Source organism: Fundulus heteroclitus, chromosome 18 (genome assembly GCF_011125445.2).
Source record: "Fundulus heteroclitus isolate FHET01 chromosome 18, MU-UCD_Fhet_4.1, whole genome shotgun sequence".
NCBI lineage: Eukaryota > Metazoa > Chordata > Actinopteri > Cyprinodontiformes > Fundulidae > Fundulus > Fundulus heteroclitus.
Genome location: NC_046378.1, coordinates 33,993,958 through 34,014,554, shown reverse-complemented (window position 1 = coordinate 34,014,554; position 20,597 = coordinate 33,993,958). Strand labels below are relative to the sequence as shown.

The following is a 20,597-nucleotide window of genomic DNA, read 5'->3' as shown; positions in this document are numbered from 1 at the left end:
ATCTGTGTGGGTGAAACAAAGAGCTTGCTTGTTTCTCCCCCAAGGGAGAAAAAAAAGGAAACTGTCAAAGTTACTCAATTGGCACAGAAAACAAAAGACTTGTTAACTCAAGGAAGGCCTGGAATTTTTTTTAAAAAGATGCCAAACTCTTCCAATAAAAAGAAAGGGAAACCGGGGAAGTAAAAATAACCTTCAAACAGTGAGCTTTGAGGTGATTTGTTGTGTTCAGGATCCACTAAAGAAGTTTTAATTTATTTGACATTTCAGACAGTTAACTGTCAATTATTCTACTTTTTTGTTCAATTAACAAATGATCTCTATTTTGTTAATTCTTAGATCTTTTAATTAAACAAATGCACTTTTTTTTAAACTTCACACATTCTGGAGTTGTTTTCTTTTCTTTTTGTTTCTCAACAGCTGCAATGATCAGCCATTTCTTCTAGGCTTCCTACGATCATTACTCATCAAGTATGCTCAGTGGCTCTCAGAAATGTACACCCCTGTTAAAATGACAGGTTTCTATGAGCTAAAAAAAAAACATGACGTTGATCAATCGTATTCAAAGCTTTGTTCACATGTAATGTGAATTTTTATCCTGTATGATTCAGCTAAAACAAATAAATCTTTTAGAATACATAAATATCTAAGAAACTGGACTAACCTGATTGGGCAAACTAATACTTTGTTAAAGTTATATTGATTTAATGACAACATTTAGTCTTCTTTAGTAGTACATCTTCAATTGTCAGTATTTGCCCACTATACCTTGCAGAAGTTCTCCAAACCAATGAAGTTATGAGGACTTCTCTTTGACACAGGCCTCTATAGGAGGCCCCAATGATTTTCTAAGAAATGTAGTTCTGGACTGTGATTAGGCTGTTTCAAAACATAATTTTTTTCCTACTTAAATCTTTTTTTCAGTTTATTTTAAAGCAGTAGCGTGAAAGTTTCGATCCAAGTATCAGCTTAATTTCAGATATGTTAAAAAAAAATTCAGAACTCGCCTATGTAACTTGACGGTGCGGATTCTGGCTCCGACTGGGTCCTGTGACCTAGAGCGCCGCTTTATGGCAGTCTCAGTGCCCCTTGAACGCGAGACCTAACCTTACATAATGCTTCTACGTTTCTCGTCCTTGAGTAAAAGTTTGTCATGGCCTTGGCTACTGCTACAAAATACAGTGAATATATATATAGCTGACAAACCTGAACGTCAGCTCTTCTCCACCACTGAAGTTCCTGCAGCCTTTCATAATCAGATGATTGAGCCTGTTGTCTGCTCCGTTTTCCTCTCCCACGGGTCCTGGAGCTCCCCCTCCCTCTCCCTCTCCCTGTCCCTGTTTCAATGGGAGACTCTGAGGATAATCTAGAGGGGTGACTGTAGCCTTGTCTTCAAAAGTAATTCAATAACTTCCCAATCTGCAGGTTCAAAGTGGTCTGCTATCAGATTCCAAAACACTGAAGGAGACTGTTTAATTCTGTGACAGTGCAGTGTTGCCAGTGGCATTCAGGGGCACTAAATCTAGAAGTTACAAGTCTAGCACCGCTAGTGGCTAAAGTTTCACAATGCTGCTTAATGTATGCGTGAATTTAGTGACACTAAAAATGAAATCCTTCTTTATCTTCAGCTTTCTATCGGACACCTAAAGGCTTTACATCTAAGCTACTCAATATGTGGACCTGTTTAGAATTGCACCTAGCTTGATAAAAACCTCAGGTCCATCTGCAAAAAAAAAAAGCAGAGCTGCCTCTACCATGCTTCACTGAAGGCACAGAGTTGTTTTTGTGATGCATGGTCTTGTTTGTGTGCCAACCGGGGCCAAATCTTAATCTTAGTCTCATCAGGCCATAACACCTACTCAGGTTTAGGAGATTTCAGCCAAGCCTCATTGCTTTCTTTTGAAGAAAAAGCTTCTTTCTCTCAATCCTACTCTTTAGTCCTGACGTGAGGAGAGCGCCAGGGCTTGTTTTCACATGAAGACCATAAACAGTCTTTGTTGGAAATTCCCTCCTGACTTTTGATGTCGGTGTCTTAGCAGCTTTTTGGAGTAATTTCTGCTGATAAATCTTATGCTTAAGCTAAACTTTAAATAAAGGATGCACATCCTAAAAACGGAAGAAAATCCTACAAGGGTAGCTGAACCTTATTTCAGGTTAAACAGATTCCTTATATTTAATGGTAGGCGTGATCTCAAAGAAGACTGAATGATGCTTCAGCAAAGTATAACTTTAGAGTTAGCACACTTAACCAGGTTATTCCTACGTTTTCAAATTTTACACACATACACACACACACACACACACACACACACACACACACACCTCAACACCCACTCCCACATAGATGTGTGTTTTCATTTGAAGTGCATCACAAGGTATGCATAAAGAGTTTAACTATTTGTTTGTTTTTTGTTTTACATGAAGACAAGCTGGTATTAAGACAGGGTGTGAATACTTTTTTGGGGCCACTGCATTTTATAGCGGCTTCATGTCATGTTAGAAAATAGTAAACATTTTAATTTTAACTCTCTTTAGCAACCTATCTCCTATCCCAGGGTTTACTCCTTGGAGACTGTAGATCCTTACCTTTTAAGGGATAGTTCACTTTTTTTTTTCAGGTTGAGTTTTGTTAATAGATTATAGGCAATTGATATTTTATCTGCCATACATAACCTTATTTTTACTGTAAGAGGGTAAAAGTCTGCTTTGGTCTTTGCCGCTGTTGGACAAGACGTTAGCCGCTTCCTCTGGAACCTGCTAATCAGTGTTTAGTCTGAATGGAGATGTTATGAAACTTAACTTCCACAGGTAGGTAACAAGGTATTAACTGCTTATAACCACACAACAGAACCCAATTTCAAAAATCCGTAAACGTCCATTTAATTTAGATCTCCAAAGGGCTCCAGTCATTTCTAAATCCAACCGGTTCTATAGGTGGCCAAGGTTGAAAGCACAAAAGGAAGAAAATGGAGCCACTTTGCTCTAAACCATTCAGCCTTCCTCTTGTATGCTGAAGTCAACTCTGGGTAAATTTGCCCCTTCACCAGTTCAACTAAATGCCCCCCAAACTCTGCCTTCTTCTCTCAGTTACAACTTCCATACCGAAGAGTGCTTTTGCTAGCATTATCTGGTAGCATTTAGGTATGGTGCGATACTAGTAGGGGAAAAAAGGTCCATTAGTGAGTTTCTGACCCATCGCTCACCAGTCAGGGGCATGTCCAGCTTAGAAGTCAGTTGATTGCGATCGCCAGCCAGTTTCTTTTTGCGTATCTATTGTTTCCCTTATATGGTGATGATGGATCAATGAGTCTTGTTGCATTTCTTTCTTTCTTTTTCTGTCTCTGTGGATCTTTTTTGTATCTTTTTTTGTTTTTAGAATGGCCTTGTCCTGAATCAGCCAGAGACTTTCAAGCTCAAGTCCTGCATTCGGAGGAAAACCGACTCCATCGACAAGCGTTTCTGCTTCGATATCGAGGTGGTGGAGAGGTCCGTGAGACATGTCCATGAATTGTTGTTGCTTGCATAGTCTTGGGGCATAAACAAGCTGTGTTATTTAATGCTGCTTGCATCACCCAGTCTGTATGGTATTTGCTTTTTCTTTTGCTGAACGGTGTGTTGCCTAACAAACTGAAATACCAGAGAATTTTAAGTAAGACATTTTTTTTCTCCTAAGTTACAATTAACTTCCTGAAATCATAAAGCTGCATGTGGAGTGATGTGTTTTCATTGTGTGTTCTCTTGAACCTGATGTATGTGTCACATTTTGAACATTCTGGGTACTTTAACATCTTTCAGGAGTCGATTTTAACCTTGTCACAGGTCTTGAGTGCTGTTTGTGTACTGCATGTTCCTCATGTACCCCCCCCCCTCCCCACCCCACCCCGGCTCCTGTGTGCTCGTGTGTCTGCAGCATCGATAGTTGTCCTATTTTTGAACCCCTTCCTTCTTGTGTCTGTGTTCGTGTCATTATAGACATGACCTCTGTCGTGGAACTCTTTTCAGGCCGCTTCATTTTTTCTGTAAAGTCCGGTATGTGAACGGATCGGAGGAGATGCATGAGCTGCATGCTTGCATGTCTATTTAAACCTAATTAATGCTGTTGCTCTTACCATTAAAAACATAACAAATATAGTTAGCTGGACTGAATAAAGATTTATAACCTTTGTCCTCATTGTCCGACATTTAAGTCAGACTAAACTTGTCTTGTTTTAGGTCAGGTAGGTTTACTGAATCTGTTTATGTTTGCTAAATGCCAGAAAAAAAATAATTAATAACTATCTTAAAATCCTGTATATTATTAAAATGTGCACCCCAGCCTTTACTTCCTGCCTGATATCTAGAGATGTTGCTTCAGTATTTTTGCATTACACAATGCAAAGATGTTGTCCTCATGACATCTTTTTTGTGAAGTGCACTCGTCCCTCCTGAAGCAAAACACCCCCACATCAAGATGCTGCCACCGCCATACATCACAGTTGGGATGTTGTTCTGAGGCTGCAGATTTCCCCTTTTTATCTCCAAATGTATTGATGGTCATTATGGCAAAGTTCTTCAATTTTAGTTCCCGTAGACTATAAAACAAGAATTTAAGGCATTTGTCCCCAAACCTTAATCTGGCTTTTTATGATGCTTTTAAAGTAATGGTTTATTCCTCTGTGAGTCACCTCTTAGCCCTTGTCGGTACATAACATTTGAATTTGAGGAAAGTAATCAAATATTTTCTCATTATTCTGGCATTTTGCAAATTTCAATAAGATTGTTGATCCCCAACTGACCTAAAAAAGTCATTAAAAAAAGGTTATGTGTGATTCTATATGGATATTCACCTGCAGTTTTTTTTTATTAATATTATTCAACCTTTATTATAACCAGATAACAGTGTGCATAATACAGGAATAATGCAGTGTATGTTTATATTTTAATTTTATTAACCACTGCTGCTCTCTTATCAATATAAAACTGTATTAAGTCAAATACAAACATTAACCGATGATGAAATAATATTTATGTTGCCCCTCTGGGAAGATTTGTTATTGATTTGTATTTATTAGGCTAATGGCTAATCCCATTTCTCATTAAAACCTGCTGTGGAATAGAATAGAAGTGTTACAGAAAAGCCTTGCTGCTTAATATCTCAACCCCAAATGACTAAGATGTCTATTATGAAGCCTTGAAATGAACTAATCATGGAGATCCACACTTCAGATTATAGAATTTGCCCATCTTTTTGTGTGTGTGTGTAACTGTGTAGCAGCTGCTCGCCCAGCACTGCTCACCCTTGGTGAGTGTTGCTGAGCAGTTTATTTGCAGGACAACTCATTTATCTTTTACTTCAATGCACCAAGGTGCAGGCTACAAGCATAAGGACAATGCAGGCCAAGTCCCAGTCAGATTTTAGCTCATCCATTAATCCTCGTTATATCCCCAACACTCTTTCACACCTATGGCCCGGCCATAATCAAGCCAGCCGTCTGATTCTGGAAGGGTTTATTTGTCCAAACGGCTGGGGATGGATAGGTGTTTTCACAGCAGGAAAAGACTTTGTTTCTATTTTCGCAGTTTATAATGGGCAAGAATTTGAATGATGCTTATGAAAATCTGTGATATGAAAGACTACAATGATTACGACTGCAATGTTTTTGTAACACAAGACTTCTCAGAAGCTCAGCAAAATAGTAACTCTAACAGAACAGCACAGCTTATTGACAAGACAACACGTTGCTTTTTAATTGTTGCAAGCAAATATGACGATGTTATCTCTTGCTCAAAGGCAAAGCTAAATCTGTCTGCTTGGCAATGACCTCCCAAATGGAGCAAAGTTGATCAGACTTCATGCTGGTACTAACTGTCACTATTGGGTGCGGTGAACCTTTTTTTTTTTCAAGCGTCATCTGATTATGTCACCACTACCGCTCAAATGAAGTGTAAATAATGCTTGCATGAGATTTAGGTTTTTAGCCGCATCTGTTGGGAGTTGTAGATTGTAAAAGTACAGACGTGGACAAATTTATTGGCACCCCTGTTCAGATGTGTAAAAAGCCTGAAAAATTAATCCGTCTTTTGTTGCAGCCACGTCATGTCAAACCCAAAAGTTTTGGAAAAAACCCAACCTTTCATTTGAGGGCATCAAAGCTCTGGAAAACAAAAGGAAAATGTCCCACAGCATCACAGATCCTCCCCTGTGCTTTACAGTATGGTCAGTAAGCAGTACAGTAAGACCTGGAAGTAGGAACTAGCGCCACGTGACCCAGTACAGATAACCGGGTATAGATAGTTCTATTCGTTGTCACAGTCGTTTCTCATTTCTTAACTATTGCACTGCATTGTGGCCAAATTTTAGGCAAAAAAAAGTAATGTTTTCTTAATCCAATAGTGTGTTCTCTTGTCTTTCTCAAATAGATATTTGTATTATTCACTGTAAAATTCTTACTGTTGTGTTTTTAGGTAGACAATTTTAAGAACTGTCCAGGGACAACAGCTGAAAAATAGCCTTTAGGCTAATTCTGGCGCATTTGCAGGAATGCTAATTAATGTACACTGTCCCTGTCAAATAAATAAATAAAATAAATAGAAAAGTGGCTAAAAGAAATAGGCTTCCCTTTTCATCATATTTATACCCCATGGAAAGAGAAAGTGCTCAATTACTTATAAGTTTCTGGAAACTTAGGTAGAAATAAAAAAAAAAAAAGTTAGATTTATGTAATGCTGTAATCATTATTATTGCTGTAATAATGTAATAACATTATTTCTCAGTGAATAGATGTACTCAAATAAAGGTTGGATTTATTTTATTTTATTTTGTTTTATCGGCTTACTAGATGCTTGCTTTTTTGTTACCTATCTTTACTAGGGGTGCAAACAGATTTTTCCGCATGCATGTTGGGTGCAAAACATGCATCACTCTAACATAAACACATGTGGCTTTTTCGCTGGGAGTGGATTGTGAAGCACAGAGCCAAGCGGGGACACAGTTTGAAGTCGAGCATTCGCACACGAGCTATTTTAGTTACAGTAGTCCTTTTATAGTTGAATCAGCCAGTGTAAACACGGTCCGTTCAGGGGGCCCCACAGCAATGAGATCATACTGAGACCAGCTTTTCTTCTAAAACCTTCCAGGCATGGCGTTATGACACTGCAGGCACTGTCAGAGTCCAACAGAAGACTGTGGCTGGAGGCCATGGATGGCAAGGAGCCGGTGAGGATCTCTGCCTGTTTATCTGTGAAATATTTATTCTGTTCATGCTGGGGGTTTTTGGCCTCCCGTCTGTTCAATTGTTTCCCTGATAAGACAATTTCGTCACATACTGATTTGTCACTAGCACCCTCTTGTGGAGTCTCGCGGTGCAACATGTTTGACAAAGCACACGAGCTTTTGGACAGTGGAAAATAACTGGATATGTTTTTTTTATTTTTTTATTTTTGTTTGTTTTTATTTTTGCTTTAGATTTGTTTTAAATTTTAAAGTAATAAAATAATGACGTTCTTCTAAACCGTCTGCAGATTTACAACCTCCCAGCCATACTAAGCAAAAAAGAGGAAAGTAAGTGTGTTTTTTTTTTATCTTTCCAAACCCTTTTCATCATTAAATTACATGTTTCCATGCTTGATAATTAAGTCAATAGAGTCACCACACATAAATAAACAAATAGCTTTCCTTTCTTACTTATGGCTATTTCTGCTTATTAACAGAGTTATTCCATATTCGCCCACTCAGCTGACACAGCAGAGCCTTCCAGCACAGAAGCTGTATCTTATTAATCCTGTTAGTTTGAGCAAAGGCATAAGGGAGAGCTGATTATTCCTACGTGATATGTAGTTAACCCAGCTGCTAATTGACATGTCAACCCCCCTCTTTCCTTGTGTTATTTTCCAGCGTATCTTAACGAGGCAGGTTTTAACTTCGTGAGGAAATGTATTGACCTGGTCGAGACGAGAGGTGAGGCATTTAAATCCCCCCAGCTTTCATGTGTCAAATTACTCTAACGCTGCCCGGTCCTGATTAATTGACATTGTTCATCAGTAACCATGATATTATGCTTAATGGCATGTGAGCTACAGTTACAAAAGGTTTTTTTTTCCACATTTTGTCACATTACAACCACAAACGTCTATTTATTTCATTTCCATTTCAGGTGCTAAACCAACACAACGTAATGCATAGCTGTGAAGATGAATAAAAATGATGCAGCATTCACGCCCTTTTCTCTTTTACCCCTAAATAAAATGAGGTGCAACCACTTATAACAATAACTTTAACTATAATAATCGGGATTACATGTATATGTGGTTCTTGCCTGTATAAATATAGCAAAGCGGAAAGCCTCAGAGGTTTGTTGGAGAACCTTCGTCAACAAACTATATCATGAAGACCACAGAGCACACTCGAAGGGTCGGGGGATATGAAGTCGTTAAAGTACTGTTAGATTATTGAGCAAAACGCCAAGGTTTCGACATCTCACAGAGCTCTGGTCAATCTTTTATCCAAACATAGAAATAGTATAGCACAGCTGCAGTCTCACTGAGACATGGTTGCTCAGCTAAACCAAGAAGAGCGTAAATCATAGAGACAGCTAGAAGGCCCTCAGTAACTCTGGATGAGCTGCAGAGATGCACAGCTAAGGAGGTGGAACATTTCCTAACAGTATAACTAGTTACAGCCTTCACAGCCATACTAAGCCTTTGAAGGCTAAATAAAAAAAAAAAAAATCCATAATCTGCTTGAAAAATACTGGTTCCAGAGGTTCTTGATTCAGTTGAGAATTATTTACGGTCTCTCACATGCTAATGTCTATATTCATACTTTTTAACTTCTCAGGGAGAGTTTGTCTGCTACATCCAGGCAAATACAGAGTTTTACATTGTCCTGTAAACTGACTGCTAGCTGTCTTTTTTTCTCTTTTTCTTTTTACTCAAACATCAATTAACTTGAACAGTTCCATTTTTGCTAACGACTATTTGCACACATTTTAACTTTTCTGGTAATGTTTGTCCAATACATCCATGCAGTTGCGCAGTAATTTACATTGTTCTGATATAGGACATTTTTTGACTAATCTGTATAATCTGATTGAATTTGACTTTGGAAAGTGCCTTCAGATGACGTCTCATGAATTGGCGCTGTATAAATAAAATTTTATTGAACTTAATTGAATTCTGTAAAGTGGCTGCAATCTGTCGTTTTTTGACTTGAGCATTTAAATCTTATCAGATGCTAATGGTGCATTCAACTTGAATTATGTCTTGATTCGTGTCCGTCTGTTATGTGTGAATTCTGAGCCAGTGTCTGACCAAGGTTTCATTATGGTTACATAACGACAATAAAGACTTGATTCTTAATTAGTTGTAAAATCCAAAAGTCTGACTTTTATGGAAGAATGGCAAGAAGGAAACTGTGGTTTAAAGAAATCCATAAGAAGTGTGTCCAGTTGGCCTCAAGACACTTAAAAGGCCCATAAAAGACGTTGTCCTCTGCCAGGCTTATGGAGAAAGGTGAAGAGACCAGAATGTAACAAACCTGGAGAAAAAAAATAAGACTTTGCAACACCCTGAACACACCGCCGCCGTGATTCAACATAGTGGTGGAAACATCAAGCTGTGTGGATCATTTTCTTCAACAGAGAGAGGGCAGCTGGTCATAGCTGATAGAGCAAAAATACAAGGCAATACTCTGTAGGCTAGAAAAGACTAACCAGAAAGCCACACATCCAATAGAAAACAAATGTATCACAATTCGCTTTAAAGTTTGTGCTCACAAAAAAAGGAATATCACTTTGCTCTTAATGAAGATATTTTAATTACAAATATGCAAAAAAGTTAAAACAGACGTATTTTTTGGTAAAATGTATAAATGCATGTTTAACTAAAGAGGGAAGACATGGTTGGATTGGTGCAGATAAGTGTTCATCAGATTGACAGCCTGGGAAAACGGAAAGATCCCAGGTCCAGGCAAAATGGGAATCTGTCCCCAAACTTGTAATTTGATATTCATAAATGTGCATCCAATCTGACTGAACTATTCTGCATAGAAGAGTAAGCAAAACACTCTGACGATGCGGTTCTACAAAGAACTGACTCATGGGGGATGAATGCAAATGCTCGCCACACTTTTCAGATTTATCTATGTAAATACTTTGAAAATCATATAGAATTTTTCATGGTTCTATGATATTTGATGTCGTTTTATCACCTTGAATGAAATAGAGCGAAGTTTGTGGTTGTACATAATGAGATACATTTGCAAAATACTGTAACTAAACAGAAAACCTCTTTATGTCACCAAATTAATATTTTTTTCCATTGTCACCCAGGCATAAATACAATGGGTCTGTATAGAATCGGAGGAGTAAACTCCAAAGTGCAGAGACTGATGACCACAGTCTTTTGTAAGTAGCTGTTGTTGTTTTTTTTTGTTTTTTTTTATTAAACTGTAAATGAAGTCCTTTTGTATACTCAGTGAATACAGCACCTTCACAAACATGTTTGGACCTTTCAGAGCGAGGAAAGAGCTCCTCTCTGTGGTCAGACTGTGTAACAGCCATCTGGGCTGGTTTCATTTTGTACATATCTCATTAAATTACCCGAGGTGATCCTGTTTGCACACATTTCAAAACACCTGAACGGAAAAGAATCCCCAAATGTGTAAAGGGCCACATTTGCACATGTGTGCTTTAGATTTTAGAATTTCCTTATCCAAGGAAACAGCATGTTTAGTCCCTCCTAAACATCATGTCTGGCGGTGTCAGATCACGTCGGTTTCACGCTGGCAGATTACATCATCACTGTGGTGGTGTTTAAAAAAATAATATGTGTATATATAAATAAAACATGTTTTCATCAGCGTCCAAGGCACCTGTGGATATGGAGCTGGATCCTGAGATGTGGGACAACAAAACCATCACCAGCGGTTTGAAGAATTACCTCAGGTCAGCGCGCCCCGCCGGCTGCATGTCCCTGACTGTCAGGAGTGATCACTGCATCCATTATGACTCTGTGAAGCCGCCGTGCTGTTAGCCATGCATTCAGAGCTCTCACTGACTCACACAGCAAGGTGGCTGCATTCAGAGGTCCAGTCTCACCGAACAACAGTAAATTATAACTGGGCTTTATTTTCCTCCCCCCACCCCCCACCCCCATCAGGTGTCTCTCTGAGCCTCTCATGACTTTCAAGCTGCACAAAGACTTCATCCTGGCTGTCAGTAAGTTTGGAACATTTTGGTTGTACACACGGTTATTGGCACCTCCGGTAAAGGGTCTCCTCTCTCTCTGGACACCCTAAGGATCGGTCTCTCTCTTAACGCAGTAGCATAGTCCCACACGGACAGAGTTTAGCAAAATCCAGCTTAGTGGTCATCGGACGTCATGTTCAAAGGTACAAATTTGTTGTCTGCTGTTGATAATATTAAAGCTCTATGGACAACTAATGATGAGCAAATCCCTTTTTATTCAATTTAATTACAAAAGAAAAGAAAATGGCTACAGTTAGGTTTTTGTTTGACAGGAAAGTCAGAGATCTCTGCTAACCTAAACATTAACAAATAACATATCTTTCTTTACACATTTCACTGTAGTTACTGTATTCCATAGATTTTTTTTTTTTAAATTCCATTCTATAGAGTCGGTTTTGTCTTGTTTACCGAAACATAAATGTTTAGAGATTGCTGCGGGTATGTAGCATTTACGCTTATAAATATTGCATTTGAACTGAAATGAATATTGCATATGTCATAAAATATGTAGCAGAAACTTTCCCTTCCAAGTGTTACGCTAAGGTTCCGATTGTGTTTGTGTGTGTGTGTGTGTGTGTGTGGGGGGGGGGGGGGGGGGGGGGGGATCGAATGTGAAGAAATTGAAACATTTAAAGCCTTTTCAGCTAAAAGACAGCCCCATGCTGCGGGCTTCGCGTTTTTTTCTTATGCCTTAATAGATGAGGTGGTTAAATTGTCTTAATTTAGGAGAATTTTCACTTTTCTGAAGTCTGGATTGAATGGGATTATCAAAAAAGATTCTTAATGTGTAGAAGAATGTTTGATGTGATCAATAAGAACAAAAGCAGTTAAAAAGAATTGGTTAAGGACAGACATAGGGCTGGACGATATAGAAACAAAGCATATCGATAAAATAGAAATCATATTGATTGATATTGATAATTAACAACAAATTCAAAACAGATATTTTAAGTGCCGCCCTGACCATTTAATGCTCATTGCTTAGTGATCTATTTTTAGATAAAGTACACACAAACAAAACACTGAATTCAAATTCAACCATTTATTCAACTAACTTTTTACCAAAACTGAAAGTATTTAAAAAATTAGAAAGAACGTGAACTCTTTAAGGGGGTGGAGTTTGGGGATGGAGCATTCCTGGGTCTGCGTTTGTGATTGGTTGGGAGGATGTAATGACTGTATTATTAACATGATAGGCTAGAATGCAAAAGGAAGAAAAACTGTTCTATTGAACTTTTTATTGACCCTTTTTTATCTATCATTGATATACGTCTATGGATCAATATGCATTGCTATTGAATTATCGTCCAGCCCTAGACAGACTTTCTGAAAAGTTCAGCTTTTTGATTTCATTGTATGCTGATTCTACTGAACCTTGCTCTTTCTCACAGAGTCTGATGACCAAAACTACAGAGTATGCGCTGTCCATGCTTTGGTGCACAAACTACCCGAGAAGAACAAGGAAATGCTGGAGTTACTAATAAAACACCTTGTCGTGTAGGTGCCTCTGTAACGAAGGAATTACACAAAAAGTAACTTCTTGAGAGAGAGAGAGAAAAAAAACGAGGATATAAAACTAATTCAACTCTCCTCGCGTTCACATACAGAGTTTCTGCACAAAACCAGTTCAACTTGATGACGGTTTCCAACCTGGGCGTCATCTTCGGCCCAACGCTGATGCGGTCGCAGGAGGAGACGGTGGCTGCGATGATGAACATAAAGTTTCAGAACATCGTGGTGGAGATACTCATCGAGAACTTCAACAAGGTGACAGCTTGTAATTTTAACGTCAGACGGAAATGTCTAAGGCTTATTTCACCAACGTTACACTGGCGTTCCTTTAGCTGAAGCTCCACGGAGTTACCACAGGTAGATTTAATAAGAACACACAGTTTATAGAAGCAGCTTTTGCCAGAAGAAAACCTGTTACATTTTATTAGCGTCCCAATATATATAGAAATGTCAATGCTTGTTTTTATATATCTCAGTGTTTCTATTCACTCTCAACAATATGCAGCGCCTAAAAGCCTTAAAATAGGCTGTGGTTATGGAGACATTGTGATGCCGACATGTCACATTATGCTGCAGCTTTCGAACAACGAGCACTGGGGTTTATTTTTCCTCTTAACCGTCTCCTTCTCTGCAGGGTGAAAGGAGATTTTAATCCTCCCCCAGTCTAGTTTGTCACAGCTCCATTTGTTTTATACTTTTTGCTCCGACTGTAGATCTTTACAATAGCTATTTTCTGTAACCTTTTGAATGAATCAGATAAAAATGAAAGATGTATCTACCTGACTAGAATCGCTTGTGCCTGTCTTTCCTATTTCACGACTGTTTAAGAGAAATGGGCCCCGGTGTCTCGTCACAGCTCAGGGAAACAGGAAGTTACACATTGTCTTATGAAGATCAATAAAAAATCTGAATTACTCAGATGGCATGTTCTCTTGTCTTTTCCATTTTCGAACAGTGGAAATGGTTCTCTGGGTCACAATACATTTATACCTGGGTAAAAAAAAAAAGCAAGATATCTTCTGACATTTACTTGGCCCACGTGTTCTTTACCCAATTTGGAAATTTGCTAAAAAAAAATTAGTTGTTGTGTCATGTTATAGTGACACATTAGGGAAAGAGATCAGCACACATCTGCCTTACTTGAAAAGCAAGTTCTCTGGTATATGCCATTTTGAAAAATAGGTCTCTGTGCCATGTCCAATTCGTAGCCCAGAGAAACAGGAAGTTACTTCCTGATTTATGTAGCTCTGACTTGATTTATTTAGCGTTGAGTTGTCCTTCCCATTTTTAAGAGTAGATGGTCAAAAGTAGCTGGACTCCAGGGAAACAGGAAGTCAGAAGTTACTAATTAAGACGTTACTACACATTCTGATCAACCTAAAAGCCGAAGTATATTGTGAATTTCTCCAATGTGAGATCAATAAAGCCTATCTTATTTTATATTCTAACAAAACATTTCAGTTGCATTTAGTCTAGAGGAGTTGTTATGAGTGCCAGTAATCCTGGCACATGAAATTTTCCTAAATTATTTTCCTAAAAGCAATTATTCCTAAACAAATGTATTTTTTGTTCACTATGTTAAAGGAATTTAAATCAAAGGTTGACCAAAATGTATTGTATTGCTGCTGTGATTAATTACAAATCTTAAAGCTTTTTACACATCTATACCATTGATGTCAATAATGACATGTTTATACCATGTTGTCTCAGAACTTGGAATTAAAATGGATTCTTTGAGAGTTTGCACCATTTTATTTACAGAATATGTCTACAATTTTGATGATATATTATAAGCAAACAACAAATTGGACAAAATAACGGAACATTTCTGCGTGCATAGCTGTTCACCCACCTACTTAGACTCTTTTTTTGTAGATCCATCACATAAGTCTAAAATAAACATTTAAATTACAGATTGGAAAGTAGGAAAATAGAGCCTTTTACCTGTTAATTGAAACAAAGTTTGTAAAGATCATTGTAATGGAGCAATGCTCTTTTTCGTTTTCATACAGATCTTTCACCAGCCTCCAGATCCCAACGTGCCTCTGCCGCAACCGCAGAGCAGGACCGGCTCCCGCAGGACCAGGGCCATCTGCCTGTCCAAGGGGCCCCGCAAGCCCCGCAGTCTTTATACCCCAACGCTGTGCCTGGCAGATGCAGAAAGTGAGTACCAAAGTGGTGATTACGTACCACCACAGGTTTTCACACGCTGTCAGTGGCCGTAAAGATTTTTCAAACATTTGCTCAACATTATTTACCAAGTTTTAAAATATTACTTCAAGAATATATTTTAGTGACTCTAATAATAATAATTATGTTTCTAAAGCTAACGTAAAGCATTAATCAGAAGTAACACAGCAGGTTTTTTTTATGAGGGCCGTGCATGCCTCCTTTCTGGTCCCTGCATAGGTGACACCTTGAGCAGCAGTCCGAGCAGCACCCCCATGGGGAGCCTGGAGTCTCTTTCCTCCCACTCCTCGGAGCAGAACACCTCCTCCAAGACTGCTTCCTCGGGACCGGGGGCGAGCCATAGCATGGCCGACCTCCTCCGCCGAACCCCATCGCTGCTCTCCAACGGCCCCAGGAGCGGCGCGTGTGTCAGCAGCCCCGAGTCCAGCTCCAGGGAGGAGGGAGGTCGAACGGATGGAGATTCAGAGGACACTTTCAGCCTGTCCTCTGTCAGCACCGCGCCTCGGCTGTCTCCCGCACCCAAAAAAGCCCCCCACTGCCGCATTGACCTCAAGCCAGCACTGCTGAACCGCACCTTTTCCCCCTCCCTGAAATCACTGCAAGGATCTGACGGTAGGACGATTTGAGGTGGCTGTTGTTGTTATGACGGTGTGGATAAAATCAGGGTTACAGTCACAGTGCAAACCCGATGTGAAGGAAACGCCTCAAACACTCTGCTCCCTTTTGTGTCACTTCATGGAGAAAAAATAAATAATCCAAAGAAGTCAGGAACTTCCACAAATCTGGTTCATCCTTGGGAACAAATTTAGATGCTTAAAATTGTCACGTTAGTCCGTTAAGAGAACATAAGCCGCCTGTGAATTTCCAGGTCTCACACCTTTCAGAGCATGGTGGGGTTCTGAGTCCCAAAGATGAGCCTGTTTTGGTGTGAAATGTGTGTATCAACCCAAAAATAAAAGCAAAAGACCTTGTTAGGGTGCTGACTGAAGCCTCATCATCCACAATGAAAAGTCTCGTATAGACATCGGCTCAAAGGTCACTCATCAAGGAAGAAGCCATAGCTCTAAATGCAACATTAAAAGACCCTCACTTTTCAAATTCACTCTTGGATAAAACCATTTCTAGAGACATGTCCTGTGGTCTGCTAAACAAAATTTTTATTTTTGTCAATAATGACCATTGAACTGTTTAAGGGGAAAAAAGGTAGAGGTCTGCACCAACTGGGAAGCACAAGGGTGGCGGTGTCATGTTGTGTGGGTGTTTCTCTGCAGGAGGGAACTGGGGCACTTCACAAAAATAGAGCGCATCACGAGAAGTGAACACTTTGTGGAAATGTTGTAGCAACATTTCAAGACAGCAGTCAGGAAGCGTAAGCGTGGACAGAAATGGTTCTTCTAAACAGATAATGTTCATAACCATAACACCAAGTTAGTCACAATGTTGCTTCACAACAACAAAGTCAACCTTTTGGAGTGGCCGTGTGGACACAATTGAAAAAGCAGCCTAGAAACATGCCGCAGTAAAACGGGTCCTGTCAGCAGAAAGGGGACAAAATTCCAGCAAACTGTTGTGAAATTACGAAAAGTAACCCAAAAACATTTGACCCAAGTCATACAGTTTAAAAGCAATTCCACTGAATACTAAATAAATGTATGTAAACCTCTAGATCTGAAGGAAGAAAAATATCCCTATAGCTGCCTTGAACATTGCATTTTTACACAATGTATGCATTTTTACCTGAATATTCCGTATTATCAATTAATACAAGGAAAATGAATAATAAACACCCAGATGTCCCTATTGTGGGAGCAATATTTTTGCATACTGTATGTAAACATCTGGTTCCCACTGACGTAAGCTCCAGTTAAATTTCAGAATGAAAAGGGTAATCTCATATCTCATTTCCTGAGTTATTTGCTGCCGGTTGCTTTGCTATCAGATTTTGTGTCTTTGAGGCATCTATCAAACTGTTATTTTGTGTGTCTCGCTCCCAAGGCCAGCGGAGCTGCCTGGGATCCGTCCACAGCTTATCAACACTGGAGACCAGAGAGAGTCTGAAGCCGGGTGATCACCCGACCCTTCCACCGAAGCAAGTGATCCGCCGCAGGATGGACGCGTCGGTGAACAACGGCTACCAGAGGCCTGGCTCCGTGTAATACGACTTAAAAAAAACTCCCTTTTTTCATTAACTGCGTCTATTCAATGCAGCTGCAGCTGTGAAATCTTATCTTTGCATTTTATCTGTTCCGTTGTCCTGAAGTGATTAGCTGACTGGAGCGGTTCAGCAATTCGATCCGTTTTGGTGGCATATCTGGTTTCTTGGTGTTGTTGTTCGGAACAAGCAGAAGATTGAAAACTTTTATCGAAGTTTCCAGAGATATTCTGCAGACAAAATGTTTCACCGGCTATCCAGCGGAACACCAAAATCAGATACCCTTGTTCTTTTTTTTTTTTCTTTTTTTTTTAGATAAACATTACTATGGGTTGTTTATGTTGTCTTGCAAAATGTCCACAACCCTTGAATCTTTTGTGTACATTTTGTTTTGTTTCAATCATAAAGTTCTTGATTATGCAGGAGAAAGGAACAGACGAGGGGTTTACAAAGCTTTTAACAAAAGAAATCTAAAAGATCTAAAAGAAATCTCAGAGATGTTGCGAGCATTTATCCACCTCCCCTTCACTTTGATTCCCCTAAAATAAATCTAATTCAGCCAGTTGCCTTCAGAAGCCACTCGATTCGTAAATAGGATCTCCTCATGTGGTTTAATCTCAGTATGCATGCAGCTTTATTTGAAGGCCTCAGAAACATCTGCGGAACAATATAATGCAGACCAAAGAACACAGCGGACAGTTTATGGATGAAGAGGTGAAGAATTTAAATTTAACGTTGAGCTATAAAACCAAATCCCAAGTTTTGAACATCTCACAGAGCCCTGCTGAATCCATCATCTCATTATAGCACAGCTGCAAACTAGGGCTTAGAGATATCGACATAAAATTTTATTACAATAGTTTCTGGTTTTTATTATGATAGCAATAAAGTTAACAACAATAAGTGTTGAAAGAGTCTTCGCAGGCGTTTTTGTCTATAAACTCATTACGGTATACAGCCAGAGCTCCACACACCACTCAGGAAAACAACACCTGTTTTCAAGTAGGTTGCTTCAGTCGCCACGTCAGACGTGCAACTGAGCAGCTACACAGTATGCAATAACTGCTTTCAAAAAGAGTTGTACCCTTTTTTGATCCATGAAACCAACAGTGGAGAAACTATCCCAAACAGCATAGATAGCAATGCCAAGCGTAGCTTCAGTTTTGGGGATTTGGAAACAACACCAATTCGAGTTTATCAGATGGGAGAGCAGCTTGAAAAGACAACTACTGGTTTTGGCCTCCAAAAATCGGGCCTTTATTGGAGATTATCAAGTTGAAAGCCATCAGAAGTCTATTTGCGGCAAACCATGTAAGGGAAATATTGTAGGTCACGCAATCCCCGCAGAGCAACATCGCAGTGATAGCTTCATGCCATCGGGAGGTGTTCCTTCTGTAAAGAGCTACATTCAGGAGAGTTAGTGGAGAAAAACTTATTAGAGGTATCAACAGACAGACCGTTACCTTGTAACGGGACATGGCTCATAAGCAAAGAACCAGACTTGCAATAGAAGAGATCAAAGATCTGAGATCAAAGCATTAACGGCCCAGTTAAAGTAAATCCAGCTGATAGTCTGTGGCAAGAGGACTGACATTCACAGGTGCTCTCCAATCAGATCTATATGAGGTTGACCTATTTTGCACAAAAGAATGGGCAACAACTTCCATCTGTGGATGCCCACAACACTGTTCGGATTTCTATTTGTATAGGGTTTAAAACCATTTATTGTTTTCCATAACTATACGCGGTTTTGTGTTGGTCAACCACATAAAAATAGAAAAAAAGCCCATTAAAGTTGATGTCTGCAAGGTGACAAAATGTTAAAAAGTTCTAGAGGCGAAACTATTTTTGCAAGACCCTGAATATTTATAGAGAGACAGAGCGTCGGATTCGATGCAGCGCCACACGTTTGCAATAACCCAGTAAGGCTGGAGCACAATAGCTTAGCAACGATTCTCTCTGCCTTCCTTCCTCCCGCTCCCTCTCTCTCTTCCCACTGAGCCGTCTGCCTCCTCCCTTGTTGGTTTATGAGCATTGAGAGGTTTCTAAAATCAGATGAGTGCATGTTTGGAGATTTATGTCTTCTCGGCGCTGGTGGGAGGGCCGGCTTTAATTACGTTCTGCCTGCTCCGGGGTTGATGTGACCCAGCAGCAGTCTGTGCTCGTTCTCCTGGGACAAATAGATTGTTTGACTTGTCGTGTCTGCGGAGCCAGTCACACGGTCTCGAGAGCAAGCCTTTCCCTGTATAGAACCCGCCCGACTTGCCCCCTAGGCTCTGCAGATGCCCTTGACTCCTACGTCTGGCGTGCACTGGGGGTCATGCGTGCGTGCGTGTTGCATATTTTAACTAGATTCTGCACGACGGAGAAGCACAGTCTTCCTGGAGGAAGGAAGCCTCCCCTTATATGTAGTTTTGCCTTTCACTTCATTTGAAACAATGCAAAGTGTTGGCAAAGCTTAGTGAACCTACGTGTTTTGGTCAAAAAAGGTCCGTCGGGATTAGATGCCTGTTTTACGCAGCATGGTATTTTTTTTTTTAAAACTGTGTAACTTGTGAGATGTTTTATGATTAGAATAGTTCTCTTTCTTTTACGACTGAATTTTATTTCCCTTTTATATCAGGGTTGCTGCCAGAGCGCTGCTTTTTGAAAACCCCTCTTCTTCCCAGTCCGCCCCGATAGGAAGGTAAAACATAACACCGTCTGCAACATGTGGACCTCGTTATTAGTCCTCTCTGCCATTCAGATTTATTGTGACTTTATATCGTTGCTTTGCTTTATAGAGATGCCAAGGCTATGTATTCCTGTGAGGCAGAGCACAGCAACGAGCTCAGCTTCCCCCAGGGGGCGCACTTCTCAAATGGTAAGGAAACACCCCAGCCTCTTTATCAAGTCGCTTCCTTTTGCATAGATGCAGGTCAGGAAATATCATTAAGATGACATTTATTTCCTTAATTTTGTTCAAAAAGTGAAACAAATTTTTATAGAGATAGGTGACACATACAAGGACACTTTTTCAAGCATCTGTTTCTGCTTATTTTTTTAAGATTATGTGTTACAGCCAAAGCTGTAAAGCTACAAAATATTAGAATATGCCAAAGGGCGTATAAAAAAATTATTTTTAATACAGAAATGTTGTGTTAGGACCTCCTTATTGCCTGCACAATCTGGAGAAAAGTGCAGAAACTACTGGTCAATGATAAGCTGCAAAAAGTCAATCCTAAAAATGCTTGTTGTTCCCAGATTGCTGCGTGCAAGCGTCATAAATTAAAGTTAAGTTGAAGGAAAAACTATGATGTAAAAAGGTGAAAAAGCAGCTCAGATATTCAAAAAGCAGAGACTATGGATCCACTAGATTTAATACTTGAAGAACACGGACTACAACTGTTACATCCCTTTTGTTCACCCAGTCTGACACCAAAGACTACCACAGAGGTATCTGAGCTGGACTAAGAATAAAAAGAGCTGCACTATTCCACCATGAAAGTAGTTTTTTCATGTCTAGTTTCCAGACCTGGAGG

The 20,597-nt window shown here is 39.6% G+C and overlaps 1 protein-coding gene across 5 annotated transcripts in view; it reads left to right on the top strand.

The window, feature by feature from the left end:
* The window catches only part of LOC105930209 (rho GTPase-activating protein 42), a 129,616-nt gene that overhangs the window by 104,016 nt on the left and 5,003 nt on the right, over window positions 1-20,597 (top strand). The window contains exons 10-24 of one of the 5 annotated variants that reach the window (XM_036149643.1): window positions 3,374-3,483; window positions 3,970-4,026; window positions 7,114-7,192; window positions 7,498-7,537; window positions 7,871-7,933; window positions 10,305-10,379; window positions 10,835-10,919; window positions 11,134-11,192; window positions 12,614-12,719; window positions 12,830-12,989; window positions 14,747-14,897; window positions 15,144-15,536; window positions 16,920-17,076; window positions 19,700-19,762; window positions 19,860-19,939. In XM_036149643.1, coding sequence (XP_036005536.1) covers window positions 3,374-3,483; window positions 3,970-4,026; window positions 7,114-7,192; window positions 7,498-7,537; window positions 7,871-7,933; window positions 10,305-10,379; window positions 10,835-10,919; window positions 11,134-11,192; window positions 12,614-12,719; window positions 12,830-12,989; window positions 14,747-14,897; window positions 15,144-15,536; window positions 16,920-17,076; window positions 19,700-19,762; window positions 19,860-19,939 — 1,678 coding nt within the window. Of the gene's footprint in view, window positions 1-3,373; window positions 3,484-3,969; window positions 4,027-7,113; window positions 7,193-7,497; window positions 7,538-7,870; window positions 7,934-10,304; window positions 10,380-10,834; window positions 10,920-11,133; window positions 11,193-12,613; window positions 12,720-12,829; window positions 12,990-14,746; window positions 14,898-15,131; window positions 15,537-16,919; window positions 17,081-19,699; window positions 19,763-19,859; window positions 19,940-20,597 lie in introns of those variants that run through there. The other 4 variants (XM_036149642.1, XM_036149644.1, XM_012868303.3 and 1 more) reach the window with 4 other exon arrangements.